This window comes from Lepidochelys kempii, chromosome 16 (assembly GCF_965140265.1).
Source record: "Lepidochelys kempii isolate rLepKem1 chromosome 16, rLepKem1.hap2, whole genome shotgun sequence".
Classification (NCBI taxonomy): domain Eukaryota; kingdom Metazoa; phylum Chordata; order Testudines; family Cheloniidae; genus Lepidochelys; species Lepidochelys kempii.
The window spans coordinates 17,451,220-17,476,319 of NC_133271.1; the positions used below are offsets into that span (position 1 = coordinate 17,451,220).

A 25,100-nucleotide genomic window follows, 5' to 3' on the forward strand; every position below is an offset into this window, starting at 1 on the left:
CAAATTAGGTCCATTTAAGTCAGTGGAATTGCTCTGACTTTACACCATGTTACTTACAGCAAGATTTGGTCCTTAGACGCCAGAGCCTATCCTCCAGCTGTGAGCCGGGGCACTCTGCATTGGGTAAGTCCCTCTCGTAGCAGGTTTTCAAGCCCGCTTGCGGGATGAAATGAGAGCTAGGAAGAGACAGCCAGTCCCTTCTCCTGGCTAACGCTGGATCATTCTGGAAATCATAATGTTCCAGACAACGGAGCTTCTGCCGCTGCCCTGGGCTCACCCACATCTCCTGACTTTTCAACATACATTGGCCCTGCCTTAACTTCTTCCTAAACTGGACACCTCTCGCCCCCAGTCCTCTTTGGTGTTCATACCCTTCAAATATGTTACCCTGTTACCTATCATCTAGGGGTGGAACCCTACCTACTGTTGCTGCTGTCCCACCTTGGTCTATTCGACCCATCTAGTGCAGACATCTTTGTGGCCAGGATTCGCAGGATGGTGGCACAAATCGCAGGAGAGATGGTCCTTCCCTTCCAGAGTAATTCTGGCCCCTGGCACCCATATAAACATCTGATCTGCCCCACCAGCGTGATGGGCCTGAACCAAACTCCTCGGTGTGAATGTTTTTGCCAAAATGGGCAATCGTGGACCACATGCACACGTACGGATCTGCATGAGCATCTTTTGGGGGGCACAGTTCTGAGGGTTCCTTTGAAGCCCATTGATTTGGGGGGGATACACATAACATCCAAATATCTACATAGGCTTTTGGGCATCCCCACGGGAGAAGCAGCTCTGGGTAGGGCCCCTGCCTCCTGGCCCACAGAACGGGTTGCTTGCGCCCTTCCCCGACACCACAGCAAGGTCTATGGCAGTGCAGGGCGGGGGCTGGTGGTTTCTGATGGGTGCAGACTGCAGCTTCGTACTCGGCTGCTGCCTGTCAGTGACTGGAAGGCAAAGACCCTCACGGGACAGCTTTGGCCTCCTCTTTGGTCCCGGCTTTCGCTGCTCTTTTTAAACAGACACTTTCCCCCAGCAAAACTGGCAGCCTGTAAAAATGTGTCAGTGTTTCAGTTTTTTCACAGTTAATGAGGTGAAACATCCTCGGAAACATTCGGCTGTAACGTTGCTACAGTAGCGGAGACCTGCTTCCCCCCGCGGGGGCCCCCCCCCAATTTTTTTTCCATGTACTCTACTTGCGCTGGAGAAGTTTCCGTAGGATTCAGCAATTCTTCAGCCTCTCCCCCTTCCACACGCACTTCGCTTGGCTCCATTCTGAGCCTGGGCCCTTCCACAATGAGCTCGTGCGTTGCTCTTTGTTCGAAATCTCACCACAGAGTGGAAAAAGCCAGAGCGGCAAGCGGGCTGGTTATTGATATGGGAGCCAAGTCTCGGGGCTTCTTGCATATTTCCTTCGGTCGGGTGGTTTTGCTTCATTTCTTAACAGTGCCACATGCCTTCAGCCCGACGCCACTGTTGATGGCCAAAGCTTCTCCCTAGTGGATGTTGACCGTCAGCGCCAACGGTACACCTATTGGGATGATTATTCCCCCACCCCCATCCCATGTGATGGCAAGGGGGAGTGACCCGTTGCATCCAGCCATGGAGCTCCAAGCCAGTGTTTGTGGCTTGGCAATGCCGCACAGAGCTGCGCACACTTGATCCTGGCAGGATGCAATCAGCCAGAATATTCCATGTATGATTTATGCAACCAGCACAGTGATCACTGCTATGAAAGCTCCCCCCTTAATCCACAAACGCATTTCTGGAGACGGAGTAGCCCATGAGGGACGGGGCTGATTGGGAGTTGGCTTTTGGCAGGTGGGGTGGAAAAGAGGCGAGGATAAGCATTCATTTGATAGCTAAACATTTTTTTCCTGCCCGGCCTCAGGAGAGGTCTAAAGCCAGATCTCTGCAGAAGGAAAGTGTGTGTGTGTGGGGGGGGGGGGGTGCAATTCCTGCGCTCGCATGACAACTCTATTGGCTGAGGGTTTAGCTTTCTCTCCACTTCTTACACATGCCCAGAAGTGAGCTTAATGTATGTCTACACTGGAGCTGGGGTAGACGTACCCATCCTAGCTGCAATCACTTAGTGTAGCCACGGCTGCATGGGCAGTGAGATGGGCTAGCTGCCCCGTCTGAAGCCCTTGGAACATACTTGGGGCAACCAGCCCACCCTGCCACCCACGCAGCTGTGGCTACATTCACTCGATCGGAGCAAGCAAGGGCACGTGTGCCCAAACTGCAGATTACATCTGCTTGCAGAGAACATCCCTTTCCATGGCAGATGGCTCCTGGGGAATGTGGGATGATTCATTAAAAGAGAGTTCATCTCAATAGGCCTGGGAGAGCCATGTCTTACTTTTGTGAATGTCCCCGGGGGCTTAACTGTGAGAGACAGGTTCAGTATAGAACTGCACATGCATCCCTGGCACATCCACAAAAACTAAGCTTGGCTCACGGATGCTGGCCAAATGGCACAGCTGGGGGTTGGCATCACCCTATATTGCACCTGGCTACATTAGAGGTGGTTCCCTTCTTTGCAACAGCTGAGTTGCTGGTATTCTTTAGTTCTGAGCCTTCATGAGGACTCAAGACAGTGTCAGTAGCAGGTTCTTGCTTTTGGGGATAGCCCACCGGAGCTTTTCTTTCTCAGCCATTAGAGCATTTAGCTCATTGCCCAATGGGTCCAGATTGAACCACTCCCTTCCTTTTCTGGGTGGGTAGACGAGGTTTCGTATTGCTGATGAAATGCCCTATAACTTATTAAATATGTGTCTAACCATATTTGGAGTTGCCAATTAGGGGCACAGTCCGGCACCACTGAAGTGAATAGGAACTTTGTGTTGGCATCAGTGGGCACAAAAATCAAGCCCTAATTGCCCAGGGCAGCTTGCTTGCGCAAAATGCAAACTCCGTGGTGCACCTGCTCTAGTCCTCACCCAAAGCCATGGAAGTCAGTGGAATGATTCCCATTGACTTGATTGGGCTTTGGGTCAAGCCCCATGGCCTTGTCTGAAAACCTGTTGCGTAACTTTGCAGCTGGAGAATACTCAGTGGACCTCAGGGAACACTGCTTGGGTCAGTTCATTTCACTCCAAGAAAGCTTCTTCAATTCCGGGATCAAGAAGTGACTTCAAACCCTGAGGCAAAACAAAAAGTGACAGCTGGGTTCCATAGAAAAGATCATTCTCTTCTTTCTCTTAGGGAAGGCAGCGTGACCTAGTGGATAAAGCACTGGACTGGGCCCCACGAGACGTGTGGTTCTAGTCCCAGCCCCGTCTCTGACCAGCTGTGTGATGCTGAGCACCTGCACCTGCCATGTCTATCTAGATTATAAGCTCTGTGGGCAAGGGCTGTCTCTCACTGTATGTACAGTCCCTGGCACAATGGGGCCCTGATCTCAGCTGGAGCCTCTAGGTGCTACAGCCGCACAAATAATTAAAAAATCTCGCTCCCTTGGCCTGCTCTTGCTCCCACTGAAGTTAACCAGAGTATTGCTTTGACCTGAATGGAGCAGGTTTGGACCTCATCCTGCAAAGTGCTGAGCAAAGTCAATGGGAGTGGAGGGTGCACAGAACCTTATGGGAAGCACTCAGTACCTTGCAGGATCCAGTCTAGTGTCAGCAAACTGATGCATCCTAATTGTTTCCCACCCCTCACCAAATCCTTCTGTGGCAGACAGTTTTGCATTCCCGGGCTGGGGGTGGCGGGGGCGCAGATATTTCCTCAGTTGAATTTTTCGGTCTAGAAGATGGAAAGCAGGTCCCAGCCCAGATAGCCAGTTTGGTTATACAAATGCAGTCAGCTTTCCAAACTAGCAGACAGCTCAAAGCACAGACACCAGCATAGTCCACAGACGCTGACCTTGGGTGTCAGCCTGCCTATACTTTTGCAATCTTGTATCTGTATTGTGTAACGCAGGCCAAATTCAATAAAAGGAATAATTGAAAACAACATCGCAGGGGCAAGCAAACACTTTCAAAAGTCAGGGCTTTCAATTACCTCTCAGGCATAATAGCTTTCATGACATAATTTTTAGAGATTAAATGTTTTTGTAGAGTATTTGGTTCCAACCATTTACATAACTGTCAAATGGGAAATTCAGTGCAGTCTAGTGGTTAGACCAGGGGACTAGGCATCTGGATGCCTGGGTCCTATTCCCAGACGACTCATGCTGTGACCTTCAGCAAGTTTCTCTCTGCCTCACTTTCCCCCCTTCTGTGGGACCCAATTCAAGAAAGCACATGAGTTAAGTCCGTTCCGATTCAAGAGAGCACCATAGCATGTGTTTGGTTTTAAACACAGCAGGTTTCAAGTTAAACAAGTGCTTCAACACTGTCCTGAACAGGAATACTTTCCTGAGCCATAATCTAAAATGGGGATGACACTGTTTAGGAAATTTGGAGTTAGAACTCCAAATCTAGTGGTTAGAGATAGTGACTTGGAGTCAGAACTCCAGATTCTGTTCCCAGCTGATTTGAAATGTGACTTGCAACAAATGACCTTACTTCCTTGTGCTCAGTTCCCCCCTTTACCTCCCTTCTGGGGAGGAATTATGATGAATTAACATCTGTAAAGGGCTTTGAGTTCCTCAGATGAAAAGTGCTGGCAAGAGAGACAATTATTATTGTTCAAGGGTTGGGGAAAAAGGACACAGAAAAACAACTCTGCAGCCCCTGGATCATTTACTCCACAGATTAATCCAAAGGGAAACATTTAAAATAGATTTCATGATTTAAGGAACAAGTTAAACAATTGCACATGAAATCTATGCGGACGTCATTGCTGTAGTTCTTTTGGTTTCCCTGAAGTATATAATGGCAGTCCACATGTGTACTGAGAAAGACCATGGGAGAAATGAAAGACATTGTTTTTCCAAAGGATTTCTTGGCTGTAAACGCCCCCCGCTGCCCTGCGGCTTTCCTGATTAAGGCCCAGTGTTAATTTGTTAAATCCACATCAAATGCCCGGAGAACCAGTTGTTTATTTTTGCTAATTCAGCCGTCTGAGATCAAATTGGGGTTTTATTTGTTAAGGATAAACGCTAATTAATAAAAGCTATTTATTTGGTTAGAGATGGCCGCAGCCTTGGGGTCATATACACCGTGATCATTATTTCAAACAAAACAAACCCAAAACGTCTCTCAACAGTTTGAAAATGGCACAAACTTAGAGGGTTGAATTTATTTGTCTTAGGAAGAATTTACAGTTAATTCCCTCCAGGCTATTTAAAACCTTAAATTATACGGAATTGGGGGCGGGGGGGAGGGGGGGGAAGGCTGGGATGGGAGGGAGCGAAGTGGGAGGAAGAAAGGGAGGGGAAGTGACCGTAAAGGAGATTTGATCATTTGGTTGGGTGAAAAAAATAAAACTGAAAAAGGTCTTTGGCAAACTGTTCACAACTAAATGGAATGTGTGAAATAATTGAATGGAGAAACCTGTGCTCTGCTCGGGGTTCTACATTGCAATGCAACCGGGCGAGATGTAACTTTAGCTTTTAGAGATGTGGGTCTGACATCCCCCCTCCCTCCCAACCAGGCCAGAGATGCAGGAGGAGGAGTGTTGTGTGTTCACACCAAATCAGAATGGTGTCAGGGTGGAAGCTGCTGTACCGGGAATGGGCTGCACATAGCGAGGAAGGGGACGTGTGGTTAAAGCCGTCTGAGAGCATGTGGCCAGAAGGGACCACCCGACCATCTAAGTCTGACCTCCTGCGTGTCACAGACCACCAGCACCCCCCCAGCGCCCGCACACCAAGCAGAACTGAGATTGAAATAGGAACGGAGGGAGCTCTTCCGGCACCAGCCAGTGTCTCTCGCACCGGTCCCCAAAGCCAGGGGACGAGGGGCGCCCTCCTGCTCCCCCCACTCTGCTTTATTTTAACCCCCAGGCTCATTTCTACCCCCTAGCCCACAGCGGTAGAACCATTCGACAGGCGCTACACTAGCACTGGGGCTGACAATTTTGGCCCCCGCCCCCTCCACCCCTGCTAGGGGTTCCCAAAACCTTCCCAAAGCTGTCAGGCACCAGGAGCTGAGCTTAGCAGCCTACAGGGATCAGAACCCCTGCATTCAGGGCCTTGCCTGAGTGGCAAGATTAGGCCTTAAATAAACACGGATGGCCTAGTTTTCAGATATCCATCCCCTGTTGACTTAAGGTAGCTCAGCCCCTGAGAAATCAGGCCATTCCCCCTTAGATTCATCTCAAAGCAAGAACTAGGGGAGGCAGTTTCCACTTGGAAGGTGCAGAAAAGCACTGAGGGCCGTAAATTCCATTATAAAAATCTCCCCTTTCCACACAAGGTGACGATGGCCGGGTGCCCGGTTTTCAACTGAAAAGTCCAGTCAAAAAGGGGACCTGACAATGTCCGGTCAGCTCTTCTGACCGGACACCTAAAGTCTGGTTACTGTGGGTGGGGGAGGCACTGGGTCATTACCCGTGCCAGTCCCTACTCAGCCAGGGCCACCTCCTACCTGCGTTGGCGGCTGCAGTTCCCAGCCCCAGCAAAGCAGGTGAGTACTTTCTGCCTTGGGCAGGGGAGTTGGAAGGGAAAAGCAGGGAGCTAAGAGGTGTGAATGGGGACAGGACCTCGGGGGTGAAGAGGCAGGACAGGGGAGGTTCCGACACTCCTGCTGCAGTGTCCGGTTTTTAAATATTATCAAGTTGGCAACCCTAGTGAGGCCTACAGGAATAGTACACTTGCCTGAATGAAAGGGAATTGCCACCTCTCCCCAAATACGGGCACAACTCTCCCATGGAGCAGGGAAAGTCCATGTAGATAAGGCACATTTAGAAATTGAGACATTCCACTCATTGAGTTCCAACATGTAAACGGATGTAATTTTAATGCAAATCTAAATAAATAATAATAATAGATTCAGATTGCCTCTATCATGGCTGCATTGAGTTCATTAATCCCTTGCAAACAGCGGTCATAAATCAAATCTGAAACCGTGGTGGAAATGTAGGGAAAATTCCCTTTCTGATGGCACATAGTGCAACTTTCTACTACTAATAGCCTAGGAGGAGTTCCAGGGTTAAAATCCCTCACTACATATATATTTAACCATGACCCAGATTTGCTATAATACCTGGTTTTCTAGTCTCAACTCAGCAAATAATTGTTAAAGAAAACTGCGAGGAGCACAGAGGAGAGGTGCAAACTCAGCAGAGCAGCCTTGAGCTGCTTAGAAAATGAACATCACAATACCACCTTAGGGCCTGATCCTGCAGTCTCAGTGACTCCAAACTGGCATGTTACCCGGGTAAGGAACACAGGATCAGGCCTGTATCTTGACAGAGCAGTTTTCCTACAAGCCACAGGTCTGAACCTGCTCTCACTGAAGCTAAACAATAAAACTTGCATAGATGCGGCGGGACAAGGATCGGACTGTCTGACATGCTTTATGGGGTTGCCTGATAGCATAGCAGTGTTAAGTAAAGAACGGCCAGGACGAGGACAAAGGGAGAAGAGGCAAAGGAGAAAAGTGAGGCTATCCAATGGGATGATCAAGATTAATTTAAGAAGAGGGCCATAAGGGCTGTGATTTGCAAAGGAGCCTTAGAGGGTTAAGCCCCAAAGTAAAATGTTCAGAAGCACCTGATGTCTACACAGCATATCGTAGCGTGGGTAGGGCGCAGCCGTTCTATCTTTAATCTAGCTAGTGTGGGTAACGAGCCAGGCAGACGTGGTGGCATGGGCTTCAGCACAATCTCGCACCCAGACCACAAACCTGTCAGGGAGCATGGGGACACACATTGGTTGCTAACCATACTGAAGCCTGTTTCACCATGTCTACGCTGCTATTGTTACCAGTGCAGTGGTACGTCTCCCATGCTACAGTCATATGTTCCCTTGCAGCATAGCTGTACCCTAAGAGACTTAGGAGCCTGACTGAGGCACTTGGGAAGCTAAGTCCCATTGACTTTCCAATGAAACGTCAGCTCCTAAGTGTCTAAGTCCCTTTTTGAAAAATGGGACAGGCTCCTAAATCATTTAGGTGACTTTGAACTTTTTATCCCATTTATCCCACAAGCTTGAAAATCCCTCAAGCTCAAGTCTTTTGGAATGATTTACTATTTGGATGAGATTTTCAAAACCCTCTAAGTGACTCAGGAATACAAGTTCTACTGAAAGCCAATGTCCACTGGGCACTTTTGGAAATTCCAGCCTTTGTTGTTAACACTCCCCCGCAATGAGTGGGCTAGATTTAGTGTTAAACAGAAACAAGGTTCTAGTTTGTGCAATGTCTGAGACAAACACACAAACTTGTTACAAAACGACAGCTTAATTCCATGTCTCGTATATTCCATTTAACGTGATTTCCCCTGGGGAATATAGTTTTCATCTCAGCGTTACTGAGCAGTCTCGCTTTCCCTTTTTATCCTTGCAATGTCATCTTTCATTATTCGGTAATATTATCCCTCCTTCCCCTCTTTATTTTTTCCCCTCAGAGGAAATTGTAATCAGCAGAAAATAAATACACCATACAAAAAGTGGCCACAGGAAGGGGGAATGTTCACATGTCCCCTCTGACCTCTAGGTTGGACAATCAACCCAGTCAGTATCTCCAAGTGAGCCAGACAGTAACCAAAAAAAGACAAATGCAAACTTGCAAATTCTGTCCATCATTTCAACCCCCCTTTACCCCCTAATACGAGGCCTACGAAGTCCTTCAGGAGGAAAAGAAATCCAGTGCCGAGCTATTTCTGCCATTCCAAAATTAACAAGTCTTATTCTTGGAAGAGCGTCAGGATGGGAACACACGTTCTAATTCCTTGGTGAAAATCACAGAGAAGCCAGTTAAATCACTTTTCCTCCTGTGTGTCTAAAGCTCAGAAGCGAATAGGGTTATCTTATGGCACAGCGGCCTTTGGCATGAGAAAGTAATGGCTGGATGGTCAGAGTTAGCTGTGGATTTCATGTAGGATTTGTGACTGCAGATGGAAATAGGATCTAGTAGGTTTATCCCCCTACCCCACCCCGCGAAAGGCACAAAAATGGAACGTTTAATGACATTCATTTTTTAATGTTGATTTCAGCTCTATATTTTTATAGAACGGGTGATCGCTCCCAACCTTGCACACCATAAACCTGTCAGACACATGCCATCAGCAATTAGAGTGGCATTTATCTGGTCCTACAGATCTGGAGTAGGGGCAAGGCTCCAAAGCATGAGCTAATTGAGAAAAGATGCTGATTCATTATGGAGCAGGAGAACCCTGTCTCTGGGCTAATTAGAGGAATCAGACAGGTACATTTGGACCATGAGCGGCCTCGTGTGCAATCAACAGATGGGATTTTCTTTTTTTAAAGAGGGAAAAACCATCACTTAATGGAGAATTGATCTGGAAGCAGAAGGACCTATGTAGCATTCAGGAACAATCTTTCAAGGGAAGGTTTGATTAGGTGAGGAAAGGCTTTCACCAGCTAACAATAGCTTTTAAGAATTTGCCTGAAATGTGCTGCATGGTTTTGCGGCTCAGGAGAAGATCTCACTTGCACATGGTTTAGGGACACATTTAAACTAGCAGAGGGGCCTGAACATAAAAACTGGACCCGTGCGCCCCCAGACTTTACAGCTCTTTAAAAGCCCCGACACAAAACGGTCCACCCCATTCCAAAACACGGAAGGGGGGCAGGGTGTAATCCATATCGGAATCTTGCAGCTTGGGCCCATCTCCCATGCAAATCCCGCAGGGAAATCGTTTTACACAGCGGGTCTGTGGTAGCGGCTGACCCCATTTCCATTGAATTCCATGTGAGGCTTTGTGTTGATTTCAATGGGAGACAGATCAGGAGTCCTGCTTTGCTAGGAGGGAAAGAGGGCAGACAGGCTGGGTGCTGCTGAGAGCACATTCTCCGCATGCCATTCGAAGAGTTAAATCTATAGGTACTGCTCCCTCAGTCTTTCAGCAGAGCACCCGGGAAGCTATCGCTCATGGGAAAGCCCTACAGGCAGATTTGAATAAGGATCAACCCAGCTGGGTTCTATAGAAATCACCATAAAACCCTATACCATTTAATAGAGAATGAGATCCTCTTTCTATAATTTGTCCATTAAACCCTATCGGGTGGTTGATAAATCCCATAGGGAGCTTATTGCTCTCTATTAAATTCTGTAGGGCTTTTCCATCAGGGATGGTTCCTGCATGCTCGCCCAAGTCAATCCCAGGTTCTGGGAGGAAGCTGGGATGGCAGTAATCGGCCATATTTTTTTTAATCCTGAGGCTCATTAGCTTGCTGTATGAAAACAAAACCAAAAAAGGAGTGAAACTAAAAGGGGCAACTGTAAAATAGAGATTGGCAGTGAATTTGAGGCTCTCGACAGAACCAAGGGCTGGAGGGAATTCTTGGAATTTTATTTGGGATGCAAAGCTCAGTGGAGCCTAGACTGTGGTCTCCTGGGCGGGGCGAAGAGTGTCTTTCTCTCTCGGCTTTTGGACTCAACTTGTGTTTATTTCAGATTGAACCAAACACGTGTCACCTTTCATAACATTCTCCCCCACCCCCATCCTGGAGCGTCCCAAACACAGCCGTGCTCAGCTTCTACCAGCCCCAGGGTCCCTCTGTCCTCAGAGGGGTTTACAGGGGCAAACAAAGGATGAAACTTACCTGGAATGCAAAGATGTGTGACTTAAATGATCAGAAAGTGGCAGTGGATAAGGAACTCCCCGCCTCTATTCGGACAACTACACTTCGGGCCCATGGTAGCTGAGGTCACCTTTCTTTCTACAGCCCATCAAGGGAGTTCCCATCTCACCATCCAGTCATGGGGAGGGTGGTCTCAATGGACAGCTCCCTTCCACTATCCCCTGGACACCTACTTGTTTTGGCTGAGGCAGAGGGATGAGTCTACCCTGACACAACACAAGACCTATTTAGTCACGTGTGTGGTGGAGCTGCACCAATAATAGGCCGGGGAGTACGGTGCGTGCTGGGTTTTGAGCCTGGGCTGTGGATTGTGAGAGGCCATTCTTACAAGGTGCAGAGCGTTCTCACTGCCTGTAATGTGTAGTGGTTCCTAATGATGGACAGTGTCCAGGGGTCTCAAGCCTCAATGTGCATTGGAAAGAAAGCACCAAAGCCTCATCTTACACCAGGCCATTGTCAGCACCAGCCACAAACCTAACCCCTCATTCTTGGCGATTTCAATTGCCACTTAGAATCATAGAATATCAGGGTTGGAAGGGACCTCAGGAGGTCATCTAGTCCAACCCCCTGCTCAAAGCAGGATCAATCCCCAATTATTTTTGCCCCAGATCCCTAAATGGCCCCCCTCAAGGATTGAGCTCACAACCCTGGGGTTAGTAGGCCAATGCTCAAACCACTGAGCTTTCCCTCCCCACTTCCCCAGGGTAACCACCGCATGGTTGTCAGGATTCCTGACTTGAGCCAGGGAGAGCTGCCTCTGGAATTATGACCTAAATTAGGATTGCCAACCCTCCAGGATAGTCCTGGAGTCCCCAGGGATTAAAAGATTAATCTTTAATTAAAGATTAGGTCATGCAATGAAACCTCCAGGAATACGGCCAACCAGAACTGGGAACCCTGGAACTGATAGCAGTGGCGGCTTCAGTGGAGGTCCATGGCTGCAACTGCACCCATAGAAATCGGGCCCAGATTAACCCGCGTGCAATGGGTGCACTTGCACAGGGGCCCCTGTCTCAGGTTTGGGCCTGGCCACCCCTCCAGAGGCAGCCGGGCCAAACCTGAGTGACAGCGCTGTGGCCCTGTGCACCAAGTCACAATGCCTGGAGAGGGGCAGCTGAGCCCAGCCCCGTGTGAAAGGAGTCACAACCGCTGAGTGAGTCACTCTCCATGCCCCTGGGGCCTCCCCTCCGTGCTCGGCCAGGATTAGGGTTGCGATGCTGGGACGGAGGTGCTGCTGCGGGTGGTCGGTGCCCCCTGGGAGCAGGTGCTCATTGAATGGGGAGGCTACATCCACCCCGGCTTGATAGCCACAGGCAGAGCAGGGCTGAAGTAGGCTAGGCTTGGTCTAGTCATTATTAAAATGGGAATGTCCCCAAAGTCTCTATCCGACCATATCAGTGATCCTCAGTGCTCCAGGCTACGGAGAGAGACTCTCAAATACAAAGGACAGCAAAGAAAGGGTCCACCCAGAAATTAGCAGCACAGATGCCTACTCTCAGTTTCCTTAACTGATAAAGCAGACAGCACAGACCAGTAATTAGGACAAGGGCTCAGGAGTCTTAGGACACGTCTACACAGCAGAAGAAACCCCCCAAACCAACCAACCCACAGCAGCGAGTCTCAGAGCCCGGGTCAACTGGCTTGGGCTTGTGGGGCTAAAAATAGCAGCGTAGATGTTTGGGCTTGGATTGGAGACTGGACTCTGAAACCTGGCAAGGCAGGGAGGGTCTCAGAGTCCCACACATTGAGCCAGTTGACCCAGGTTCAGATTCACTGCCACATGTCTTTTTCTGCAGTGTAGGCAGACCCTCAGGTTCTAGTCCCAACTTTGTTAAGGACTCACCGTGTGACCTTGGTCAACTCACTTCACCTTTGTGTGCTTCACTTGGCCCCTTTGTAACACAGGGGTAATGCCTACCTTTGTAATGTGCTTTGAGATGCTGGAGCACCACAAAGGGTTATAACAACAGCCATGCACATTTCTACCACCTCACTCACCTGAGATTAGGTGTTTTTTGAGGGGGGGGGTTGATGGTCATCCAAATTATCTTTAGTTTGTCATCAGCATGGTAAAAGTAGGAATCAAATCAAATTGGATTACGTTGCCACATTGTATCAGATTCATGGTGCATATACTCCAGTATCCTGTTACTGACAATGGCCAGCACCCAACGTCTCAGAGAAAGGTGCAAGAAACCTTGCAGTAGCAATGGAGTAAGGCACACAAGTTTCCATCTAGCCCTCAGTAGTTAGAGGGTGGCATGAGGGTTTATATTCCTTCCAGGAGATTTGGTGACCGGGCTGGTACCATCTCATGACAATTTTGCAAAGCTGCATTAGAAGCCTTTTAGCGAGAGGCAACGATTTCTCACATCATAGGCTCTAACTTTGACATAAAGCAGAGAAATCCAATGCAACTCTGCTGTAAATCCATGGGATGTCATAAAACTATTAACATTTCAAACCTTTCAAAAATACTTTCCCGCCATTGGCACAAATTGAACCCAGATGCTCTGCTAATGGAAAGAATAACGGAACAATACTCTGTTAAAGAATTAAAAACAACAACATACTTTCCCCACTGGGCCTCTGCAGGCAACTGACTGTGTCCTCCAGAACCAGTCTCCATCAGCCTGCCCCATCTCATGTGATGCTGGCGACAAAGAATGAAAGAACGTTACATGGATGAAGGCCCAAGATGCGCCATACTCAGGTCTGGATCTGGGCCAAAAAAGGCAAACAGACGGACCAGTGGCAGGCTTAAGGTTCAAAATTTCATGAGCCACAAAGATGGAAACAAATGCTGGGTGTGAGTAGAAATCTCAGAGGCTTGGTAACATTTGTTTCTAGCACTGGCTGGCCATGAGATCTTTCACCTTAAAAATCATGTCCTTCTAATTACCCTCCTGTTCCTTCCCACGTCGCAGACAGATGTAGCTGCTGCTATTTGAGGAACTGCTGGCAGGGGAGCTGGAACCATTTTTATAGGGAGAGTGCTGAAAGCCATTGGACAAAACGGTCTAATATATCATTGCTATTATTACTTCAAGCCAGGGAGTGTGGCTGCATCCCCAGTACGACTAGCTCCTGCACCCCTGATGGCTGGTGTTAAGAGACTAAGACCCACATTTGCAGACGTGGCCACGGATTTTGGGTGCTTCCATTTTTGGGTGCCCAACTTGAGACATACTGGGGCCTGATTTGCTACTGTGCCGAGCTCCCACAGCTCGCATTGACTTCAGCAGGACTTGTTGGCACTTGTCACCTCTGAAAATCAGGCCCCAAGCATCTGATGTGGGGCTTCCAAAACTTTAAGCATCTGAAATTGGTGGCCACTTTTGGGAATGTTAAGCTTCATACTTACATAGCACTTGGCATTCGTTAACTAGTTAAACCCTTTCCCTATTCATCCCCCACGAGGTAAGTACTACCCCTGTTTCACCCCTGAGAGAAACTGAGGCACAGAGAGGGGATGAGACATGTCCAGTGTGCCATGAGACACAGCCAGTGGCAGAGCTCGGACTGGAACCGAAGAACTGCTTCTCCTTCCCATGAACAGTCCAGTGGCCCATGCTACTTCACCTCGAGGTAGGCTTAGCAGGTTAGATTCTTATCGGTAAATGTCGGCAAACATTGATTTCACCACACACTCACAGACTGAAGAAAAAATATTTCCATCAATGATCATCAAAATTTGCAGGCAAAGTAAGAAAAATACTGCTTGAGAACTGATTCCAGTTTGATTTCAGGGTATTTACTTTGTATATTTTGACAGGGGATGTTGACAATTTGAATTTTAATAGTTATAAAGCTTTAGTTTTTTGACTCGCAACGTCTGTTGTCAAACAATTACTCTCCCCGTCATCTGACCTCTCCCCCATAATTTCGTATCACTGTGAACATTTAAACTGGCAACATCAGGAGAAAATGCTTTCAAATAAACACTGATGTTATCCATCAAAATTATAAATGAGTTAAATTCTGCCATGCTTGGCTCTAGGGCTTGCAATGAAGGACAGGTTATGTTCCTCTGCTGAATTACAGACATCTGCACTTAGCAATGTCATCCCCCAGGCCCAGCAATGAAATCCTCTCTAAGAAGGTCAGTCACAGGCTTTGTTCACCCCTTGAAAAGAGACATAGGGCACTGCCCCTGCTGCACCCTGTCTACCTCACCCCCCTCACCAGTGTGTGTGTCTGTCTGTCTGTCTAACTGGCCAGGGAGAGGTGGGCTGGTTCCATGGACCTGTCACTTGTACCCAGCCCTCCTGGGATTGTCTCCTTTGTGCTCCCCCTAGGTGAGAGTCTGAGTCCGAGCCGTGGGGCTGCCAAGCGGAAGAAGAAGCAGAGGAGGAACCGCACCACATTCAACAGCAGCCAGCTCCAGGCTCTGGAGAGAGTCTTCGAGAGGACGCATTACCCCGATGCTTTTGTGCGAGAGGAGCTAGCGCGGAGGGTGAACCTCAGTGAGGCCAGAGTCCAGGTGAGCAAAGGGGTGGGGAGAAACTAGCTCTCTGCCTCCTGGCTCTAGGCAAGGATGCTGGCTTCCCTGCTCCCGTGGCCAGCTAGAACTCATGCCTCCCTAGAGTTCATAATGACCAGGGCAGTGCACCCTCCAGACCATCACAGCTCATTCTTGCCCACTGTGCCATGGCAGGCAGAGCAGAGGGGTCAGCGCCAGGCTGCCAGCCTGAGATCTGCCAGAAATAAGTAGGCCCCCTGCTCAGTGCAATCAGCCCGCTGCACTCTGCGTTGGGGGAGAGTGGGGCAGCTCCCCCGCTCCCTCCCACCTGCCTTGCCTGTGCCCTGGGTTAAGTGCGGCTCAAGTGACCAGTGCTGCCTCTCCTCCCGCTAGGTGTGGTTCCAGAACCGAAGGGCCAAGTTCCGCCGCAACGAGCGGGCGATGCTAGCCAACAGGTCCGCATCACTCCTCAAATCCTATAGCCAAGATGCTGCCATTGAACAGCCCATGGCCCCCAGGCCGACTGCCTTGAGCCCAGAGTATCTCTCCTGGACCACCACATCCCCATACAGGTAAGTCCAGGCAGCCTCACTATTATCTTTCCCATCAATTCCCAAACTGAGTGATCACTGCTGCCTTTCGGGAGGTGCTGGAGAGCCAGCCAAGGTCACCCTACCAGGCCTGCCCCTAGTGGGCCGAAAAGACTGTGAAGGGCGGGTGGCTGAGAGGCTGATTAGAAAACTGCTCCCCTGTCAAGGGAGAGAATTAAAACAAACAGGAAATGGAGAAGGCACAAAGGCCACAGTGAAGTCACAGGGAGTCTTTCCATTGGCTTAAACAGGAGTTGGGATGGGCCCTAAGGCCCCAAGTAGGAAGGAGAAGTTAGAATTGAACAAACTGCAGGCCCATTGGGCAAGATGTTGGCCTGCCCTAGGACAAACACAGCCAGCATATGGGATGGAGGCAATGATGTGTTGAGTTGAATGCAATGTTGTGGGAGCTGTGTCTGTCTCAGGTTATTAGGAGCCAAGGTGGGTGAGGGAATATCTGTTACCGGACCAACTTCTGTTGGTGAGAGAGACAAGCTTTCAAGCTTACACAGAGCTCTTCCTGAGGTCTGGGAAAGGTACTCCCAGTGCCACAGCTAAATACAAGGTTGAACAGATAGACTATGTGCTAACTCCTTATGCTAGACTAAGGGACCATTCAAGGTGAAGTGGCCCATTAACACCACTGTAGTCATAGGACAAAAAAGGGGGGGGTTAGCGGTTGTCTAGTTTCACCACAGGTGCCAACTTTCCAATGTGCCAGAAGGTGCTCGACCCCCAGCTCTATCCCAGGCCCCACCCCCACTCCCCTTTCCCCCAAGTCCCCAACCCCACCCCGCCTCTTCCCACCCCCGCCCCATTCCACCCCTCTCCCAAGCACGCCACATCCATGCTCCTCCCCCTCCCCCAAAGAGCCTCCTGCATGCCGCAAAACAGCTGATCACCGCAGACAGGCAGCATGGGGAGGGAGGGGGAGGCGCTGATCGGCGGGGCCCACCAGTGGGCAGGAGGTGCTGCAGGAGGGAGGGGGGCTGCTGCTGCATTTTTTCCCTGTGTGCGCTCCAGCCCTGGAGCGCCCACGGAGGTGGTGCCTATGGGTTTCACTCACATAGTAGTTGTTAGGTCATTTAGTGCCCTGGATGAGGTACACGACACCACATGTTGTGATAGGCATGTGCAGGACCCATGGATCAGACTCCTCCTCAAAGGACACTGGACAACACCACTTTCAAAAGACGAGCCTGGGAGCTGAAATTCATAATTTTGCAAGAGGCTAAAAATCATGGTCTTAATAAAGACACTGGATTTATGGCTTATTACAACAATCTGTAACCCACTAACCCCCCTTTTTGTCCTGTGACTACAGGGGTGACTTCCCCTTGATGGTCCCTTGGAACACGCGCTAACTACTTATGCTAAACTATCTGTCCCACCTTGTATTTAGCTGCCTTTCCCAGACCTGAAGAAGAGCTGTGTGTGGCTTGAAAGCTTGTCTCTCTCACTAACAGAAGTTGATCCAATAACAGAGATTACCTCACCCACCTTGTCTTTTAATGTTGTGTTTAAATATTTATAAGAGTGAAACTTGAGTGAGGACAATTAATATTCTAAGTGTCGGAGGCACATGGCGCTCCCCATGGGCCACGAGAACCAACAGAGTTTTTTAGCAGCCTGAGCACTAATTACACCCCTCTCCCTCCCCCCTCTCCCCCCCCCCGAGGGTAAAAGCAAAGCCCAGAAAGCTTTACAAGAGAGGGTTTTTTCAGTGGTTTAGGAATCCTCTAAACTATGGACAGACAAACTCAACGGGGTCAAATTCCTTTCTGGGGTAACTCCAGCAATTGCACCAGGGATAAATTTGGCCTGTTTTATCTAATCCAAAATCCACTTGGAAATGTAAACTCATGTTCTGCTTGGGAGAGACATCAAAATAAAGAGCTGGAGAGGGAGAGGAAGAGGGGAGGAGGGAAGAAATTCTAATGAATAAATAATTACAAGCAAGGGGTGGGTACAAGATAGACTCTCCTACCACCTTGGTTTCAGGTCAAGGGGCTCTTCTCATCCAAATACACTGCACAGGCTTTGCTTCAGCTAGGAAAAAGCTTCTTTTCACTTTTAAATAGAATTTCCTTTGGAAAAGCCATTCCAGGGAAGAAAGGGATTGCAAATTCACACCAATTTGTGGAACCCTGTAACCAGAGAGAGTCATAAAAACTGCACTGGGAGTGTCCATCCTTGAAAGTTTGACTCTTCTGTAAAGACTGTGGAACTGAGAAATTGTAATGGGTGGAGGGAACATCAGCCATCCCAGTCCTGGGTTCTCTCCTAGACCCAAGGGTGATCTGAATAAAGTCAGCTTGGGATACTTGCAGTAATGAATAACTTTCCCTAAGTGCTTTGAGAGCCTTGGAGGAAGAGCTTTGCAAAAAGGACCTAGAATTTCAGTTTCTAAGAGCCACAAGGGCAGAATATTGGTATGGAGACAGATGTTTGCTCCAGAATAATCCCCACCTGATTTGCTTCTGTATCTAACGTCTGTTTCATTCTTCAGCCCTTGAGGGACAGACATCATTCTCCTCTTGTCACTGAATGCTCAGATAGTGGGTTTTTCCTGTGCTACAAAGCTCGGATCCAGATCTGGACTTCAGGACATGTTCCTCTCTGGGTTTTTGACTCAATCCATTGCCAATCCTAGAGATCAAGTGTACAGACTGGAGCGAAATTCCCATATAATGTTCAGAGTGGGTAGGGAAGGGGTCTAGATCCAGGGTTTTGCCCTGGACTCATCTCAAAACGTATTCAGTTTAAAAGCTAGAGGCAGGAATTTTAATCTAATTTAAAAGTGATTTGCACAAACTGCCTGCCTTCACTGAGCAGCATAAAACCATCCAGACCCTTACTATTGGCCTCAGCCGATTGTTTCCGAGAAGCTGGTGAAAGGAGCCAACTGCCTGACAACTTAAAACCAAATGAATCAAATAGAGAGGTGCTCTTCCACTAAAGCATTGCAGCGTCAGCGTCTAAGGCTTGCCCTGGGCTGTGCCGGAGTCTCAAACTATTTTCCTTTCCCTTGCTCCTCTCCCCTGCAGCACCGTGCCATCCTACAGCTCAAGCGGCACCGCAACGCCTGCCCAGGGGGTGAACATGGCAAACAGTATTGCCAGCTTACGCCTCAAAGCCAAAGAGTTCAGCATGCATCAGAACCAGGTGCCAACTGTGAACTGACTGCCATCCCCAGAACCGGGACAAAATACCAATGTGCCTGCCCTCGGCGGGAGAGCAGCTTCCCCATCACAAGAGGCCAGATTGCCGCTCCTGTCCCAGTCTAAACCCAAACCCTAGTGACTCTCAACCAATGCCGAGTGCATCACCAGCATCCCCTTCTCCTGGTCCCTTTTGACAGAAGAGCAAGTCACAATCCTCTTTGGAAAGTGGTGTGTAATTGTAGCCACAGACGGAGTGAACTTGGTAAGAAAGTTGCTTTCCCCACACACTCTATAATAAAATATACGTATATATATATATATACACACACACACACGTGTCAAGGATAAACAGAGTTGCCAAGTTAACATGAATATGATTCCGAACAGGGAAGAATCTTGGACTACAGGATTTGACCAATTTGAATATCTCAGCTGGACAGCCAAAGAGCAACTGAGTATCCTCCTAGGCTGGGGACCCTGGTCTTCGTTGGGAGGATCACTACATTGTATTATGTCAGTTATATCATCCCTTTTTCTTTGGTTGTCACTCAAACTTGACTGGTCAGCTGTTGCGTTTGTAGCCGACTCACATTATACGACAGCATTTCCAAGGCTGACAAATTTGCTCATATATTTTTATGTCACCAGACTGCAATGCTTGAGAGAGAAAGACTTTTGCAAGCGGGACTGCCCACCCCTGCTGTATATATTCATTACCCTAACCCTGCATTGTGCTTTGTACATTTAGAAGTAGCCAGCTGCCCATGCCAATGTAAGATATATGCTACCAACTTTTTTTTTTTAACCATTAGTTAAAGGCAAAGATGATGGTTTGAGTGCCCAGGAGAACTCACTCCAGCTAGCTGATGGGACTTTGCAGCTGTCCAAAAGTTAATATTTGCTCTGCACTTTGTGGTTAAGTCAATGAATTCACAAGCAAGTCTGAAGGGGCTTGGGTCATTGAACTGTCCTGGGGGAAAAGAAAGTCTGTGGGCTTTAGCTGAGTGTATCATTGTCCAAGCTCTATGCAAATGGCCAGGCAGGCTGTCTCCTTCGGAAACACTGCCTCTCTTATGGAACTGCGTCCCCTGGATGTGGTTGATGGCCTGGGCTTGTAAATTAGATGCCTTCCGCAGCAAGTGGCTGGCTTTCCCCATCACCCCACCTCTTAGCAATCTCTTCCCTGCTGAACAGCTGAAAATCAAAAGCAGGGCTTTCAGTTACAATGCAAGATGTGAACAAGGAGAACCTCAGCTGGAGGCCTCAGGGATCTTGTTCAGCCAGGGCCTTCTCTGAGCTTTTTATGGTGGGGCTTTTATGAATGGGACTAGAGTAGGGGGCTGGACAGACAGCTCCCCTTAATGTAAGCACAAGTACAGGTATAGCATGGGCAGTACAGGTTTCCCTTGGTCCTGCTACACCACTGAGCCTCAACCCTGCTCTCCTGGGGCTCCCAGCCAAGGAGGAGAAGGGAGCTCAGTTTCCAGGCTCCATTCCACCCTGGCTCTCTGCAGAGCCTGTGAACAATAGGAGCGAATAGGGGCAGGCGTGGTGCTGGTTTTATGGTGTGGACAAAGTATCCACTGCAAACTGGGCTGAAACTGTGCCTTAGAAGTAAAAGGGATCCTCTCCTGGTCCCAATCCCCCAGCCCATTCAGTCTCCCTCTCTTTAAGGCCTTTGTCACCTTCCCTCGCAGTAGTCACAGATGCTGACCAGGCTCCAGGACAAAGGCACCTGTGGAGTTTCTGAGGGGATGGCCTAGGTCGTCCATAAAGATAACCTACTTCCTCCCCCACTGACTGCTTCCCTTGGGAGCAGCCTTTTCTGGAATGGGTCTTTGGCTGCAGCCTGATATGGTAGCTGGCAGCAGGACTCGTGCACGGGACCATCTGCTTCAAAAGACACAAGTCTCTAGAGACTGAGCTAAGGGCAAGTCCCCCCGAGCTAGGCAGCAGCAGGGTTTGTATCGGCTGTAGCCATGATAGGAGCAGATCCTACTTTCCACCCAGTAGAGCGAAGCAATGCTCTAGCCACTGGGGGACCCTTCGCTGCGGCTATCAAGGTCCGGGAAGACCCAGGCCTCTGGGCGGCACCAGCAGGGCCACACCTGGCCTGGGGAGTCCAGTGTGGAGGATCCTGCCCGACGTACCTTCCCAGCTGCTTCCTGACAGATGAAAGATGTTTCCAAAATCAAGGTGGTGACACCTTGTGCGTGTTTAGCTTAACCGGACTAGGGAGTGCAAACTTCTTAAAGAAACCAGCACAGCCAATCCCGAGATCATGGTCAGGCAATAGCACCCACCCCCTTAGAACAGTGCCCGGGCCCGAGATGTTCACAGCCCTGCTTGCTATGGATGTGAATCACAGCACTAGGGGACAGCTCTGAAGCTGTTGCCCTGGCCGCTCCAGCCCCCACCCCCACGCTGGTGATTCTGTACTTAAATCCCAACACTCAATTCTTGTGCTATGGTACCTGAGCCCCTCACCGTCTCGACTCCATTTACCCTTCCGACACCCCTGGGAGCTAGGGAAGTGCTATCCTCTCCATTGAAATGATGGGAGCAGAGATACGGGAGGGGGATGGCTTCGGGGGTACCAGTGTAGTTAAAGCAGGAGCTTTTTTGTGCGTAGACAAGCCGGTCACGCAGGAAGTCTGCAGCACAGCAGTGAAGTGAATCTTGGTCCCCTAAGTCTTCAGGCTGGCACCCCAACCCCTGAACCACCCTCTTTTAAAAAGCAATTCCAGATTTTCCAAACTGGCCAGCATTTTGGGCCCTGAACGCTTTGAAAGTATGGCCCCCGCTGATAGACAATCTGGTCCTGATCTCCTAGGAAAAAATTTGTCTCCATGAGACCAAATATACTTGTCAGATCAGGTACCCCACCGATTACCCCCCCCCCACACACACACACACTGCTGTGACATAGGGGACCTTATCTTAAGGGAAGCCTCTTGGCCAGCAAGCACCTGCCAGCATCCTGTTTAACGCAGCATCTTGAAGGTCATCTAACGAGTGCGCAGTTTCAAACGCTCGGCGAGAGATCATTTCAAGCACACAGAGAACGGTCGTGACACTTCATGCAAAACCGGTGGCACGGAGCATCAAAGCAGGGTTAAGGCTCATTAGCATGAGCCAAGAGTGCAGAAAACCTTTCCCCGGGAAGGAGCGCGAGCGCGGGCAGAAGGGCCCGAGGCAGGAAACGGAGCCCATGGCCTTGAGCCGAGCTCTGGCTGCACCGATTTCACTTTAACACCGGGGGCCACTAGCACAGCACCAAAGGGCCCGGGATAACCACGCAGGGCAGAAATGTTCTATTTCCCCCAGCAAGAAAAGCCACCAAACAGCGAATTCCACATTTCCAGCCCCGGTGTTTGTTTGGTGCAAAATAAAGATCTCCGAGCAGCGCGTGATGGAGGTAGCCTTTGAAAGCCAAGACATGCAGCCATGGGTTCACTGAAGATAGAACTCCCACCATGAGAAACTTTGCTTGGGGGGTGGGAAGAGGGAAAATCTTGGAGCTTTTATTCCCATGGAAAACGTGGGGCTCTTTCCTGTTGTATAAGACGAAACCGCAGAGATATAAATGTCACTCCCTTTTTGAGAGCATTCATGAAAATAAACTGGTTTAATAGTTTGCAGATGCTGTTTCTCTAAAGGTTAAAAAAAAAGGAATAAATATTTCTTTGCACAATCTCGATTAGAAAACATTTGCTCTTAATTTTACAGCTATCTTGGCAGCCTCCTCCAAATTTGTCAGCTGACATTAAAGCATTACCGAGACAAGATACAAATTGCCCCAGTGGAGTGATATCAGGAACTAGGGATTGTCCTAATCTAAGCTTGCTCTCTTCCTTTTAATTTGTACATTTCAATTACTTGTAACAGGATCTGGGTGGGGGTGGGGGGGTTGTTTGGGTTTTGTTTTGTTTTTTTGCATGTCTGTGTAGGGTTTGGGGGGTTGGTTTGGTTTTTAGGGGGGTTCTTTTTGGGGAGGGGAGTAATTTTTGTAAAAACAACTCATGAAATAACTGAGAAATAAATATTTTACTGAGTAGTTTAGCGTCTAGCTGTATGAATGAGGATTCAGCCTTTCCCTCCTCTGTCACAGCCGATTCTGGGACAATGCCCGACCCACAGCAGGATTGGAGGCTGTACTGCATTGGAAGATGGCCGGGCAGGGCACTTTGGACTTCTCAGGCCAGGAAGAGTAATGAGATGAAGAACACAAATAGGGCCATTTAGCATCACCCTCTTCCTATTGAGCCGGCGCTCATCTGTTCAAGCCCCACCAAGGGTTTATTTGACTATTGCACCATTATTGTCGAATGCTCTCATAGTTCGGGCCGGTTGAGAATCTCTCCATGTTTTACAAAAGCGGGGTGTATTAGTATCTCCAGCTAAGAAGTGGGGAAACAGAGGCTCAAAACAGCAAGTCTGATGCAGCAAGGCTGCAGATCTCGCAAGCCCTGCTCTAACCGCTAGATGCGTTGGATTCCTAGTAGGGAATGGTTCCCCTTCCACAGGTGCTTGGTTAATTCCATGCTAGTGCTGCCCCTGGGTCTTTTCCCCAGGGTGCGTGATTCAGGCTGGGGATTGACCCTCTGTGTCCCCTCTCAGCCTGGCCTCCAATCCCTTACTGAGTGTGTCAGTTCGGAGGCCTCTGCCACAGTACTGGGGAGATGTCTACATTGCATTGAGGAACGAACCTCCCTGTTGATACCCCAGACATGCGCTGGCGGGCCTTCCACCAGTGCGCTCAAAACAGCCGTGTAGGCATCACAGCCCGAGCCACAGTGGGAAAGCAACGTCTGCGTGGCTATTTTTAGTGCACTTGCGTGACATCCCCCCAAGGCTGCAGACGCCAGCTGGAAGGCTTGCTCCACCTCCCAGATGCAGTGTAGACATACTCTGAATGTCTGGTAGGCCCCCTGTAATAACCAGGCATCGCCGAGCCACGTTTCAAAGGAACGGAAACATATTGCAGAGACTGGGAGCTGCCCGTGGCCTCCACTAACGCACCACGGTCTCAGCTACAGTCGAGTGGGCATGAAAGGAGCCGCAACCGGCCTGCCAATTAGTTTATTGGAATTCTTCAAGCCAGAAGGCTTTCAAGGCCTGGCACAGCGGATGTCCAGAGGGGATGGAAACTTACATCCAGGGGCGCAGAAGTGAAGGGCCCAGCATGGCAGGGCTATGCCTAAGCCTAGTGATTTCATTACATTTCATGGGGCAGGAAGTGCTGGTTGGTGGTTGAAGGCCCTGAGTCTTGTCAGAGGGTATAGGATTGGTTCACTGCAGGCAAAGTCATGGCTGCCTTAATACTACGTGAAGGGGGAAACGCCCATAACTATCCCCCATACGGTTATGACTCCTCTCCCCTTGCAAGGGCAACAGCCTCTCACCCCAGCCCTCGGTCTGCCTCAGGAGCTCCTCTTCGGGAGGTCACAACCGCACTGTGTTCACACGGTTCTAACACGCAGGGAGCTGCTCGATGTCTGGCTTCACGCTGCTCCGTTGTGCGGGTCCTGGAGACGCAGACCTGACACTTGCTTTCGCATCACCCCCCCTTTCCCATTTTTTGAGCTATGCCCTGCAGCAGAGAAGGACTCAAGCCACAATTCTCAGGGCCAGATTTTGACTATCCCAGTGCTGGGGGCAGTTTGGATGCAGCGTGGCTGGACTGGGACCATCTCTATACATGAGGAGGAAACAAGTTTAAAAATCTCTCTCTCCCCTCATGCATTTCGCACCTGGCCATAAAGCTCCTACAGCAGCCGCATGGCTCAGGGAGTCAGTAACAGGCTGTGGAGCCTTTTTTCTCTTTACTGCTAAATCACCAGTTCAAATCCTGGCTCCGTCAGGGACTGGGAGAGAGGTTTTGAATAGATGGTGGATACGCCCGGGGCTCAGTGGATGAGTGTCCATGTTACAACTCCACGCACACAGAACTGGAACTAGCTGGCGATCACCAGCCGGCAGCTCCTGGAGTCTCCTCTCACAGTGACCGTCCATGCTCAGCCGCGGGGAACGTTGGAGGGAGTCGCCTGGTTCTGCTGGAGCGGCTCGGGAAACAGCCATTCGCTCTCGGAGCGAACAGCGTCCGCGTGCTGCACAGCTTCACGAGTGGGGCGCAGTATCCGTCAAACGTCCCCAGGTAGCTCCAGGGAGGCCGCTGCTGCTGCTCTGCTGAGGTGAAGATTCTGGAATGGCTGCACAGGAGCATC

General features: G+C 49.5%; 1 protein-coding gene across 2 annotated transcripts in view; it reads left to right on the forward strand.

Moving 5' to 3' along the window:
* Positions 1-23,056, forward strand: part of PRRX2 (paired related homeobox 2) — a 70,308-nt gene extending 47,252 nt beyond the window's left edge. Inside the window, exons 2-5 of one of the 2 annotated variants that reach the window (XR_012155264.1) lie at positions 14,956-15,140; positions 15,513-15,691; positions 18,757-19,135; positions 22,985-23,056. Coding sequence is in view for 1 of the 2 variants with exons in the window: in XM_073314544.1 (XP_073170645.1) it covers positions 14,956-15,140; positions 15,513-15,691; positions 18,757-18,892 (500 nt within the window). In the remaining variant the exon portion in view is untranslated. Of the gene's footprint in view, positions 1-14,955; positions 15,141-15,512; positions 15,692-18,756; positions 19,197-22,984 lie in introns of those variants that run through there. The other variant, XM_073314544.1, reaches the window with a different exon arrangement.
* The last annotated feature ends 2,044 nt before the right edge of the window (positions 23,057-25,100 follow it).